Raw genomic sequence first — 13,814 nt, 5'->3', positions numbered from 1 at the left:
GGACCCAGGCGGGGGCTCCTGCAGCCACTGCCCGGCGCGGACCGCACCGAGCGACCCAGTCCTCCCGGCGCCGAGAAAGGAGCAACGGAGCCCTCTGCAGCCGGCCGGCCTCCCCGCCCCTGACCACTCGCTTCCCGGCTGCCTTTGTGGCCGCAGCTTCTCGCCGCCGAGCCGAGGGCCGGCGGGGGCGCGGCGCGCACGGCCGAGCGATGCCCAGCTCCCTGTTTGCAGACCTGGAGCGCAACGGCAGCGGCGGCGGAGGGGGAGGCGGCGGCGGCGGCGGCGGCGGCGGCGGGGGAGAGACCCTGGATGACCAAAGAGCCCTGCAGCTCGCGCTCGATCAGCTCTCCCTGCTGGGGCTGGACAGTGACGAGGGCGCCTCTCTGTACGACAGCGAGCCGCGCAAGAAGAGCGTGAACATGACCGAGTGCGTGCCGGTGCCCAGTTCCGAGCACGTCGCCGAGATCGTGGGGCGGCAAGGTGGGTCCGGCGGAGATGGGGAACTGGAGGGGAGAGGGTCTCGGACCACCGCCCCGCGGGGAGGGCGCGAGAGGGCTCGGGATCCGCGGCGCCCGCGAGCCTTAAGGGGAGAGGAAGAGCCGCGCGAGGGGCCGGCGCCCCAGACAAAGAAAGTGCAGGCAGGCTGTCTCCCGGAGCCGCGCCGCTGCCACGGCGGGATGCACTTTATCCTGCTGAAATCACTGCCTTCTCCCCTAGCGCCCCCCACCCAGCCCACCCCGGGAAATAGAATTTAAATATAAGATGCTTGGGGGAGGGGGCCTTTGATCGGTCCTTTGGGAGGGGGAGGAGGAGGAGTGAGCATCGGATGGGAGGAGGATTCTGGATTTCTGCAAAGCGGAATGGAGCCCAGAGGAGGAACAATGGGTCCCGGGACTGCCCCCCCTTCCCCTCAGTCCCCCAGTTCTGGGGGGATCGCGGCTCCGGCCCTCTTCCCTGAACCCCTTCGCCGCGTCTTCAGGGCGGACGGCGCGCCCCGCTGGATCCTAGCGGCATCTCCCCGGCTGACTTTTTCTGGGATTCTCGGGTTTGCTCGGGACGACTGCAGTCACTGGGGGAGGGCTGGGCAGCCAATGGGCTGTTCCTCGAGCGCCTCGCGGGTGGAACCCGCTTCCCAGCCCGTGGCGTGGCCCAGGGTCAGTGAGGGAGCCGCCCCCTTTCCGCCCAAAGCGTGTCCTGCCGTCCCGCAGCCCTGGACGCGGGCGGTCCCAGGTCTCCGCGGTTACCCCGGGATAATGGGCGTGTCTGTCTCTCTCTCCCACTCCCTCCCCTGCACCCTGGCTCCCAGGTTGTAAAATTAAAGCGCTGCGGGCGAAGACCAATACTTACATCAAGACCCCGGTTCGCGGGGAGGAGCCTGTCTTTGTTGTGACGGGCAGGAAGGAGGATGTGGCCATGGCTCGGAGGGAGATCATCTCTGCCGCGGAGCACTTCTCCATGATCCGCGCCTCGCGGAATAAGAACACGGCGCTCAACGGCGCAGTGCCCGGGCCGCCCAACCTGCCCGGACAGACCACCATCCAGGTGCGGGTGCCCTATCGCGTGGTGGGGCTCGTGGTGGGGCCCAAGGGCGCCACGATCAAGCGCATCCAACAACAGACGCACACGTACATCGTGACGCCCAGCCGCGACAAGGAGCCGGTGTTCGAGGTGACCGGCATGCCTGAGAACGTGGACCGAGCTCGCGAAGAGATCGAGGCGCACATCGCCCTGCGCACCGGCGGCATCATCGAGCTCACGGATGAGAACGACTTCCACGCCAACGGCACGGATGTGGGCTTTGAGCTGCATCACGGGTCCGGCGGGTCCGGCCCAGGCAGCCTCTGGAGCAAGCCCACCCCCAGCATCACGCCCACCCCCGGCCGCAAGCCCTTCTCTAGCTACCGCAACGACAGCTCCAGCTCGCTTGGTAGCGCCTCCACGGACTCTTACTTCGGCGGGGGGACCGGCGGCAGCACAGCCGCCACCCCGCGCCTGGCGGACTACAGCCCCCCCAGCCCCGCGCTCAGCTTCGCCCACAACGGAAACAACAACAACAACGGCAACGGATACACCTACGCGGCGGGGGAAGCCTCCGTGCCTTCCCCCGACGGCTGCCCCGAGCTGCAGCCCACCTTCGACCCGGCTCCCGCTCCCCCGCCTGGGGCGCCGCTGCTCTGGGCTCAGTTCGAGCGCTCCCCCGGGGGCGGACCCGCGGCGCCGGTGTCGTCTTCCTGCTCGTCCTCCGCATCTTCGTCCGCCTCGTCGTCCTCGGTGGTCTTCCCCGGCGCCGGCGCGCCCTCCAACGCCAACCTGGGGCTGCTGGTGCATCGCCGGCTGCACCCGGGCGCCAGCTGCCCGCGCCTGTCCCCGCCCCTGCACATGGCGCCGGGGGCGGGCGAGCACCACCTGGCTCGCCGGGTGCGCAGCGACCCGGGCGGGGGCGGCCTCACCTACGCCGCCTATGCCAACGGGCTGGGGGCGCAGCTGCCGGGCCTGCAGCCGTCGGACACCTCCGGCTCCTCGTCGTCGTCCAGCTCCTCCTCCAGCTCGTCGTCGTCGTCGTCGGGCTTGCGGCGGAAGGGCAGCCGCGACTGCTCCGTGTGCTTCGAGAGCGAAGTGATCGCCGCGCTCGTGCCCTGCGGCCACAACCTCTTCTGCATGGAGTGCGCCAACCGCATCTGCGAGAAGAGCGAGCCCGAGTGCCCGGTCTGCCACACCGCGGTCACTCAGGCCATCCGCATCTTCTCCTGAAGGCAGCGCGCGCCTGCGCGCACCCGCGGGGCCGGGGAGGCCCCCTCCCCTCCCCTCCAGCCTCAGCACCCGCCCCCCAGTCCCGCGCCCGCCGGCCCGCGGGACGCCGTGCTGCCCACCTCCTCCTCCCCCGCCCCTGCTCCCACGCTGAGATCCCAGAGGAGCTTGGAAAGCTGTAGTATCCGCTCGTTGTTTTTTTTTTTTTTTTTTAATTTTAATTTTTAAACAAAGGAACTTGCCAGGATACCTGAATCAAGAGTACTATAGCCTGGGAAACCCCCGAAACCACCTGAAATGCATGCTCTATAAATAATAGGAACGGCGACATTCTAGTCATGATAGTTTTTACACTGTACTTCATAGGAAGCTTCCAAAAGAAGAAAACCCCACAAGTTTTCCATTTTCTTAAAGTAGGAAAAAAAAATGAACAATAATTATTATGATGAAGATGATAATAATAGTGCTTATGGGATGTGTGGACTGTTTTAGTGTGTTCCCCTTTGTGGCTGGGTTCCTACGATGCTTATTATAGAACACAGTGGATCCTTTTTGAATGTTGTGGAAGGGCCAGGATACTGCAGCTTTATAAAAAGTTAAACAAACTGTAACATATCTCTTATATATTAAAAACGTTTAAAAGTTTTAAAGAGAAATTGCATTAATACAGATTGAAGTATTTTATTCTTTTTTGACTTGAAAAATTATATTTCATATTGCAAAGATGTTTACAAGTATTTTAATTTAAGTTCAGTGAACTTTTTTGTAGCTGGGTTAAATCTTTTTATTTTAGTATGGCCTTATGGCAAAGAACACTGTATTATTTTAATAACCACACAATCGTGACGGAATTACAAAACCATAAAATGTGTAATGTTTTGAACAGTATTCTGTTGGGATGGAGATTTTATAGGTTCAGACAAATCTTCTAGAAATGCTTCACCCAGCATATTTTCTATTCAGTGATATAAAGCATATTTTATTCTATATTATTACAAAAAAAAAACGGAAATGTATAAACATGTCAAAAGGAACTGTTGATGCTTTCTAACATTTGTATAAATAGAATTCAGTGCAAGCTACAAAAATTCTGTTGGGCCACTATAGTTTTAGTATTTCTATTTTAATACATTTGTTTACCACTTGTTTATGTATATGTAGGTGACGTTACTTGAGCTTAAATGTACTTTACTGAGCAAAGTTTAAAAAACAAAGTATATTTTATTTTATGATAAAGGGCCTTTAACCTCATGGTCAAATACTAATATTATATTTGCTGAGACAAGATTTGAAATTGTATCAAGAGTTTTATTTTTCTGACATTTAAAGTTCTACATAATAAAGGTAAAACTTAAGTAATGGTGCTACTTCATTTTTTAAGTATTTCTATATAAATAAAATATTGAAGAAAATCTATCTTGTGTGCTGAGTTGGTTTTGTTTTTTGTTTTAAGCCCCTTGGAGTCCACCTGTGTAAGTCACTCTTCAGAGACGAGTGAAAATGTATATACGTCCCAGGCATTTTATGTCAGTATTTTATTGATAGGATGGGCTTTCAGGATAGGTCAGAGTTGTGTTGAGGTGGATGCACAGGCCATGGATAACAGTATTTTTTAAAAATTGCACATTCCTACTGAATCAGGGCTGGCTCCTCCCTGAGACACAGCGGGCCCAGTGCCTAGGACCCATGATACTTCCCGGTGGGGGGCGGGAGGGGGGCTGGAAAATGTTTAATTTCTTTTAAAATTAGAAGAAAGAAAACCCAAAGGAAATGAAATTATTCAAAGGAAATGTTTTAATTTTTCAGGTCCACAAGAACCTATTAATTAAAGTCTGCCTGAAATACTAAGAGAATAAAATATTAAAGTATTTAAAATTATATCAAAAATCAATTCTAATATCGACATTATTATGCAGGAAGAAACCCAGGAAAGGAAAAGTGCCTGGGGTCCAGCAAAGTTAGGATCCCACCCAGCGGGGCCCCTTAGGGGTAGAGGGGACCTAAGGGCTGTGCCTGCTGGTGTAAGTTTCCACTGAGGGTCACTTCCTTGGGGGAAGCCACGCGATGACCACTTCTGCTTGCAGAGGACCTAGCTGGATTTCAGGATCCGTCTTAAGAGGCTTCTGCTGGGCGGGCAGGCTAATTGGTGTTGACAGGCTGAGGGTGTTAACTGTTTGTTGTTATTTGAGAGAAGTTTTTGTTTGCTTTCGGCAGGCCACACCTGTTCCCCGGCTGTGGGGTTTTGTCAAGTGATGGAGCCACGTGCTTTCACTTGACCTGAACTCTTGTCTTCTAGAGAGTATTTAGAAATGACCAGAGCATGCCACTGAATTTCCAGCAAACTTTCCAGCTGAGCCACCCCTGGAGAGCAGTGTCTGCCCGGAATGTGGCAGGCTTTTGTTTTAATCTGTGCTGATGGGTAGCATTTAGCAGGTGAGTCCAAACAGTGGGCTACAACCTATATTGGTGGTGGTTCATTTTTTCCTTTTGTATTAATTTTTGTTTGTCCAGAAATTTAGTCACATTGTAGCTCCCGATTTGTTTGGTTTAAATGCTGCCGTGTAAAAGGAGGCTGGAATTTGGGGTGGGAAGGGAAAAAGGAGTGGCCCGGCTTGGGAAATTTCTGGCATCATCCAACTCTGGAACGTTCCCAGACGGTGTTTACCCCCTTTCTTCTCCCTCAAGGACTGGAGGTTGGCCGAGGCCTGGCGAGCCGCGATATTGTAGTCCAATTTCACCTTTCCTGTTAGCCATTCGGAAATGCTTAGGACAGAACCAAGATTCTTTTTACACTTACTTCTTTAGCAATGTAACTTTGCTTTTCTGCTTTAGCAGAATGATTACAGAGAAGGCAAGCAAAGAACAAAAGCCTTGACTTGAGTTTCTCATGGGCTCTTACACGGAGAGAGATTTTGTGGTCCATATGCTACTTTGGGGAAAAAAAAAAGATCAGATCTTGAGGCTGCTGACATCCCCTTGGATGGCCGGGATTTCTTTGCAGTGAGAGGTTCCCTTTGTTGACATGAAGTTCGGGGATGTATTATTAATAAATGTCTGTTTCTTAGGAGAAAGAGCCTTCTCTCTTTTAAACCGCTGGTTTTCCCCGCAGGGCAGGCCCTTGTCACCAGCACAGGACGTAGAAAACGCTAGTGGTATCGGATGGCATTAGCTTTTGATCCAAGGAACGCCTTCTGTCCCATTCCCCAGATCCCCCAAATGACAAGTGTGGAGGTGGCCACTGGCTGTGGAGGTCGCAGCCCTCCAGCTGGAGAGGTGAGAGATGCCACATTCATGCCCCAAGACTGTCACCACGGTCCCTTTCCGCTTTTATACCCCTCTGAAATCTTTCTGCAGCAACAAAATGCCGGGGAACTGACATCTCCCCCCCCCCGGCCCTCATTTCTTTATGTACACTAGTAGTATTCAACTGGGGGTGATTTTGCACCCCCCCCAATTTAGGCGGTCTCTGGGGACATTTTTGGGTATGACAACTGGGGTTAGTGCTCCTGGAGTCTAGAGGGTAGTGGCCAGGGATGCTCTTAAACATCTTACAAGGCGGGGCGCCTGGATGGCTCAGTCGTTGGGCGTCTGCCTTTGGCTCGGGTCAGGGTCCCAGGGTCCTGGGATCGAGTCCCGCATCGGGCTCCCTGCTCTGTGGGAAGCTTGCTTCTCCCTCTCCCACTCCCCCTGCTTCTGTTCCCTCTCTTGCTGTGTCTCTCTCTGTCAAATAAATAAATAAAATCTTTAAGAAAAAAAATCCTACAAGGCACAGCAAGGAATTATGCCGCCCAAGGTTTGAGAAACCCCGATGTAGACAAAGCAAATGTATCTTCCCTGCTGTTTGTTCGCTGCAGTGAAGTTGGTGATATTCTTCTGACGTTTAAATGCATAAAGATTGACCCTCAGCCGTGTTCTGGGATTATCTACTCCCCAGGTAGCCCCAGCGATATCAGGAATACGGTGGGGGAGGCCATGGCTGATGCCCTGAGCCGGGGGCGGGGCGCAGAATTAAAGAACTCCTCTATTCACCAAAGAGGGGTAGATTGCACCCGATTAATAGTGATACTGCTTACATGGAATGTTCCCAGCACTTTCTCTCCCATTCTCTCCCGTGCTCCTTACCACGAGCCATGCGGGAGGGCACCACTGACGTTTCACTGGGCCTGAGTTTGCAAATACTCAAAATGCAGTCCGGTGCAAACACAAACCTGGGTTTTCTCACTCCAGCTTGTGCTCTTCCTGCCTTGTCAGGCTGAAATCATTTTGTGGAGAATTCTGGGCATGGATCTGGTGCCAACAGCTCTTCCCCTTTCCCTATTTCCCGGGTCCCCCTCATCCTGCCACAGTTGGCTCTTGGGAAAAGGTTCGTTATCGTCAGTGGCTTTCAGAAATGAGGTGAGCCAGAGCTGTTATCTCTGAAGCCTTGTCTTTCCAGGGAGTTTGGACAAATTTGCCCCACCCCCCTCCCAGGGGTCTTGAGCCTGCAGACCAGTGGGGCACTGGTAGTAGCTGTCCTGAAAGCTTCCTGGGGACAAGGTAGCTTGGGAAGAGGTAGAATTTGCATTGGCTTCCATCACTCTCACCTTCAGAAGGTCATTCCCTTGTCAGCTCGGGAACAAGGGCCCTTCTAATGCTGAGTATTGCCCACTGTTTGCCTTCCCACCTCCCCTGGATCCAGTCAAAACCTGACCTTGCCACCACTCATGATGCTTAAGGTGCTAAAGGCTCCCCCCCACTGTTAAAGCCCCCCTACTTTCCAGGAAGGAGGAAGTGGGGTGGGGGGACTTAGGCATCCCTTACACGATTGTGACAGTTTATTGAGCCGTCTTGCGCCCCCCCAGCCCAACGGGGTGGGTATGAGTAAACCCATTTCAAAGACAAGGAGCCTGAGTTGTTGAGCAGTTAAATGACCTACTAAGGCCACACAGTCAGTAAACCCTGGACTAGGATTCCACCCTGGGCCTATCTGAACCCAAGCTCCTATCTTGACCGCTTCAGAAAAATGGCTTTTATGGGAGGTTATTTTCAGAAAAAGTGAGCACTCATTCATCACACAGCAGTCAAGCATGGCAATGATGATGGTTCTTTCTTACTGATAAGTGTAATTGATCTGAAAGTTGGAGCCAGGGCCTGGTTGCCATCACGACTCCAGGCACACGCCCATGCTGCTGAGGGGCACCAAGAACACGGATAGCGCCGTATTACGCACAAGGACCTTTCTGGCACGTGTTTTCCAAAGCCTTGTGCTCTCTTGGCTGTTTTGTGATCAATCGAATGGTGAACATTAAGCTAATTCTGTAATATATTCTTCCTAGGTACACCAAAAAATACACATTTGATGAGGATAAAAATGAGTACAGGATACTCTAAAAAAAAAAAAAAACCTCCATAAAAATGTCACCAGAGCTAATTTATTTAGACAGTGACGAAAAGATGCCAAACACCTGACTGAAAAGTAAACTGTAAGCAATTGTTTGGTTTCCAGAATGTGAAGGTCTTTGTCTGTTTTCTCGAATTGGCTTCCTTTTCTAGGGCATTCGTGGGGGCTTGTAGGATCTGGGCGCGGCCTGACCTGGTACGAGACGTGAGGGGCTGCTCACCCTGTGAGTCTGGAGTGTCCATTCTATCCGGAGCATGGGTCTTCACAGGAGGTGTGGGTGAAACAAAGAGCAGGTCTGTGACTCAGTTTGCTCGTCTGGGGGAAGAGAGATGGCTCACTTCCTTCTGGAAGGGTCAGACATGCTGAGCCCCTCTTTTGGGCTTCAGGGCACCTTGTACCTCCTTCCACAATGACACAATTGTGTGTTGACTTGTCTAGGCTGAGTATGCCTCAAGGGTGGGGTTCTTGTCCTTCCATCTCTGAGCCCCCAACACCCACCAGGGTACTCAGTCCACACTTGGAAAATTAGTGAGAAAAGGGGCTGTTTTACTTGAAATAACCTACATGCCCATCAACAGGGGATTTGTTCATTCAGTTCTATAGCCTGCGCATAGTGGAATTCTACACGTTACAATAAACGGGAAGACCACCTTGATATCTGCAAAGGCAAAATGCAAAAGATAGGCTTTTTGAAAAAGCCAAGTTTTGTATGCATAGAAAAGTTTCCGAGGCTACCGTGACAGGCAGCCTTTCAGTGATCCCTGCCTCCCGATGGTCACCCCCTGGATAGTCCCTCCCCTCGAGTGATGGTTGGACTTTGGGACTTGCTTCTAATGAACAGAACACGGCACAAGGGATGGGATGTGACTGCTGAAGTTAGGTTATAAAAAGACCGTGGCTTCTCTGCGGGCTCCAAACTCTCAGCTGGTTCACTCTTATGGAGTCACGTCCCGAGGCAGCCCTGAGAGAGGTCCGTGGGGTGAGAAACCCAGGGGGGGAGTCTCTGTCTGGCCACGAGGAACTGAGGTTCTCGGCCCAGGAGCCTGTCAGGAATTGAGACCAGCCTACAACCATGAGAATGAGCTTGGAAGCAGGAACTCCCTAGGTTGACTCTTGAGACGAGACCACAGCTCTGCCCAGCATGTCGCCTACAACATGGCAGAGAGCTTGTCAGAGATTCCCAGCTAAGCCAAATGCTGACTCCCGAACCACAGCAACCGTGAGACGATAAGTGCACTTTGTGTTAAGTATCCAAGTTTTAGGGCAATTTGAGATGCAGGAATAGAAGACCATACAGATGGGCAATTAACTGTTGAACACTGGTCATCCTTGGAGAATAAGATGGATATTTGGGGCTGACGGCAGAGCACGGGCACTGCCACTCTGTGTAACTTGGGAAAGTGACTGAACTTCTCTATGCCTCAGTTTTATCATCTATGAAATGGGGATAATAATAGTAATGTTATTACTATTAACAAAGGGTTGCCCGGAGGAGCACTTAGGATAATGTGTGGCTTATGGACGGGCTATCTGTTACTATCTATTAATCCCTGTGTTTGATAAATGGATTTGTTTTTCATTTTCTATCCTCATGACCTTTAGGGTTTTCTCTACCGTATAATTACATTATTTTCATAGGTCAAAAATAATGTGAAAAATTCAAAGTGGGATGCATGAGTGGTGTTAGCCAATTTTGCCTGGGCCGAATCTTCCACACTGGAACATTTTGATGGACGATGTATCTTTAAAAATGATACAATGCCATTATTTTATTTTGTACGGGAGGCATTACACTTTCCAAAATGCTTTTATTTAAATGGCCTCACGGCAATCCCCTGAGGAGGCAGATTATGTGGATATCATTATTGTCCTCCTTTTTTTTTTTTTTTAAGATTTTATTTATTTATTTGACAGAGAGAGACACAGTGAGAGAGGGAACACAAGCAGAGGGAGTGGGAGAGGGAGAAGCAGGCTTCCCGCGGAGCAGGGAGCCCGATGCGGGGCTCGATCCCAGGACCCTAGGATCTCGACCTGAGCCGAAGGCAGACACTTAACAACTGAGCCGCCCAGGTGCCCCTATTGTCCTCCTTTTACAGCCCAGGAGACAGAGCTTAAATGCCTTGCCCAACAGGGAGTCATTGGTGAAGTAGAGACTAGAGATTTCTGGAAACCAAGATCTTTCTAACCGCACCCTGCGCGGATAGGTGGAAAACTGCTTTTACAGAATATCCAGAAGTGACTCCAATGTGTTATGAGTACATTTAATATACCACTTACTGAAAATATATCAGCCTACCACCCAGGGATTTAGAGTCCAGTGAAACCCAGTTCTCATTAAAACCATGATGGAATTGCCTTAACATTCCTTTATAACTCAGGAAGCACTTCAATAGCAGGGCACGGCCCTGCAAGAAAATTATCGCTGGGAAGCTCCCTACAAGCAGGACTCTGATATTTGGGGTTACTTATCACAGCCACACCTATATGAGGGACCTCCCGGATGGGCTCCTTCCTCCGCACTTCCTGCTTTGTAAACTGCTTTGTCCCTTGACATGCCTACATGAGAGGAACCTGGAGAAGTCGTATAAGATAAAAATTCCCGGATCCACCCCTTGAAAATCAATACCTTTGGGAGGAGCCTGGGAGTCTGCAGTTGAACAAAGTCCCTACATCCATCAGTAGGGGGTGGTTAGTTCAAGAGGTAAATATATAGCTTGGATAACCCTGCAGGTTGCTGTGGAAAAGAAGGAAGCCTTTTAATTTGTACTGATATTAAACAAACTCCAATATGTATTATTAAGAGAAAAAATTAAGATGCATTATCATATATATAGTATGCGACATTTATATTAAAATTGTATATTGAGACACATGCAAGTGTGATTGTGTGTACAGAGAATATACTTCTGAGGAGGGAGACTGGGGTCAGGAGTCAGGGGCTGGGGAGAGGCTTACCTTTTGTTGTATATCCTTTTGTAGTGTTTGCGTCTCTTTAAACAATAAGTATTATCCATTCAAAAATATTTTTCTTTAGTTGATGATGTGTCAGTGTTGGTTCATTGACTGTAAGAAATCACACTGATGTGGGATATCGATGGTGGGGAGGCTGTGTGTGTGTGTGAGGGAGGGGGTGTGTGAGAGCTCTCTGGATATTTTCTTCTTTAAAGACTATATTTTTTATTTTTAAAAATTATTTTATTTATTAGAGAGAGAGAGAGAGAGCACACAAACAGGCAGAGGGGCAGAGGGAGAGGAAGAAAACAGACTCAGTGCTGAGCAGGGAGCCCGATGCGGGGCTCGATCCCAGGACCCTGGGATCATGACCTGAGCCGAAGGCAGACGCTTAACCGACTGAGCCACCCAGGCGCCCCTAAAGACTTTATTTTTTACGTCATCTCTACACCCAGTGTGGGGCTCAAACTCACAACCCCGAGGTCGAGAATCGTGTGCTTTACTGACTGAGCCAGCCAGGAACCCCTGACTCCCTGTACTTTCTTGCTAAACTTTGTTGTGAACCTAAAACTGTTCAAAAGAATAGTCTATGAATTAAAAAACATTTTGAAGTGCTAGGCATTGTAAGCCCATATATAAATGGCCATAAAGCTGGGTTAATTGATTGACAGACTGATGAAGTAACAGTTCCTGGGATTCTGACAGGAAGCCAGGTTTGGGAACCACTGGGCTGGGTGAGGTCCAGGGCCCCCTCCAGGGAGGACTCCTGCCGAACTGAACAGTAGAAGGCCCGGAAGGCCTGGTTGAGAATTTTGGGGTGTGTCTTGCAAGCATTCAGGGGATACAGTTTTCATATTGCTTTCTGGTAACCATGAGCCGGATGGACTGGGACGGAGCCAGGATAGGCCGGGGGCACTGGTGAGGAGCCATGGCCCTGATCCTGGAGGAGGCAGATGGCTCAGCATGAGAACTGTGAAGAGCATCTGGGATAACCAGAGGAGAGGAGAGAGTTTGAAAGGGCCTTGCAAACGTGCTCGACGGAGTCATGTGAAATCGCTGATGTTGGACCTTCTGGAGCCCCAACGATAGCAATTTCGTATGGTTCCACCTCCTAGAGTTGACAGTGTGGTGGCAGAGGGGACCCCAGGGAGTGGGGAGGGCCAGGGTGCTGTGGGGACTTGAAGTCTCGGTGGCTGGGTCACCGTTATTCAGCATAGAGGAATGAAGATGTTTGAGGGGCGACCGAATGGAGGGTCATAGAGTTTTAGAGCAAATGCTTTTGCTTACAGTTTCCTGAATACATCTCATGTTTTTACATATTTGAGCCTTTGCCTGGACCTTCCCCTCTGCCTAGGAAATGCGTTGTTTTAAAAAACAAAGATCCAGGTGGAAGTCTGGTGAGGCAGAGAAAGGAAGGTCCACTGGGAGAGGGTTTATGCGCTCATGGCCGTGGGGAGAGGTTCTCAAGGACTTGAAAGGTAGAGAGAAACATCTACATGGGATGTGGTTGGGAATGGGCCTTTGCACAGAGGGGCTTCTTTTAAGGAACATGCAATTTAAGGAAGATGCAAGTGCTGGCCGTAGGCAGGACAGGAAAGAAAGATCAGTGACCCAAGATGGAGGTGGTGAGGGTTCTGGGCCAGGGAGACAGCAGCTGGATTGGGAAGGAAAGAAATAAGATGAGGGGCTTCCGGGCATAGCAGGATCTGGTGCAAGAAGGGAGCGTAAATGTAGTCTTGTTGAAACAGTACCTCCCCCAATGCTGGAGTCGCCTCCTCCACCCACCGTTTCCTTGAAGAGTTTTGGGGCCATGGATGTCATCCTTCTTGTGCCTCTGGGCAGGTCCACCTGTGAGAAAGCTGGTCTTTGCCCGGAGCCAAAAGCCCAAACTTCTCCCAGCAGCTTTCGCTTTATAGATCAAGTCAAATTTCTCTTTTGCCTGACAGCCAACCCATCAGAGATTTGAAGATCCTGACCATGACTCCCCAAATGTTCTCACTTCCATGCTACCCAGCTCGAGGGCTTTGGATTTTCAGGAAATCCTGTGCTTTGGGCCCGCTCATCTTTAGCTCCAGTGACTCAGAGTGGGGGGACCTCCTTGCGTTCTTTCGCTTTCTGACGGCCTGGTCTTACTGCCGGCGCATTCTCTGGTCACACAGACCGTCTAAGCTCCATCACACCTGCTTGCTGGCGTGTGGCCAGATGCGGTGAGGACTGGACACACTCCCCCAGGAGAGTCCCCGTCATGGGCTCTGGCCACTGGCCAGCTGGAGAAGGTCGCGGTAGGGCAGGTTGTTTTTCCAAACACATTAGGCCTTGCTGGGGAGGAGTAGGGAAGGGATTAGAAACCACAAATGAATGGGAAGTGCAGAAGAGGCTGTTGAACACTTTTTTTGGAAACCGCTTTGCTGGAGCACCTGGGTGGTTCGGGCGGTTAAACCTCTGACTCTCAATTTCAGCTCAGGTCATGATCTCAGGGTCGTGAGATCGATCCGCGCGTTGGGCTCCACGCTCAGTGTGGAGCCTGCTTGGGATTCTCTCTCTCCCTCTCCCTCTGCCCATTCCCCCACCCCTGCACTCACTCTCTCCTTCTCTGTTAAAAAAAAAAAAAAAAAGGAAACCATTTTATTGAGGTGTGATTGACATAAAACGCAGTACATATGCATTTATATACATTTTTACATACATATTTAATGTATTTAATTCAGTGAGTTTGGGGCTAAGTGTATACCTG

General features: G+C 50.9%; 1 protein-coding gene across 1 annotated transcript; it reads left to right on the top strand.

The window, feature by feature from the left end:
• The first annotated feature begins 209 nt into the window (after positions 1 to 209).
• On the top strand, positions 210 to 3,076 carry MEX3B (mex-3 RNA binding family member B). The gene is made up of 2 exons (XM_036072891.2): positions 210 to 480; positions 1,307 to 3,076. Exons 1-2 carry the CDS (start codon positions 210 to 212, stop codon positions 2,749 to 2,751), a joined length of 1,716 nt encoding a protein of 571 aa, XP_035928784.2. The 3' UTR covers positions 2,752 to 3,076.
• The last annotated feature ends 10,738 nt before the right edge of the window (positions 3,077 to 13,814 follow it).

The sequence above is a fragment of the Halichoerus grypus genome, chromosome 8, assembly GCF_964656455.1.
Source record: "Halichoerus grypus chromosome 8, mHalGry1.hap1.1, whole genome shotgun sequence".
In the NCBI taxonomy this organism is placed as follows: Eukaryota; Metazoa; Chordata; class Mammalia; order Carnivora; family Phocidae; genus Halichoerus; species Halichoerus grypus.
Note: the sequence above shows the minus strand (reverse complement) of the source record. Positions and strands in the feature narration are given on the sequence as shown.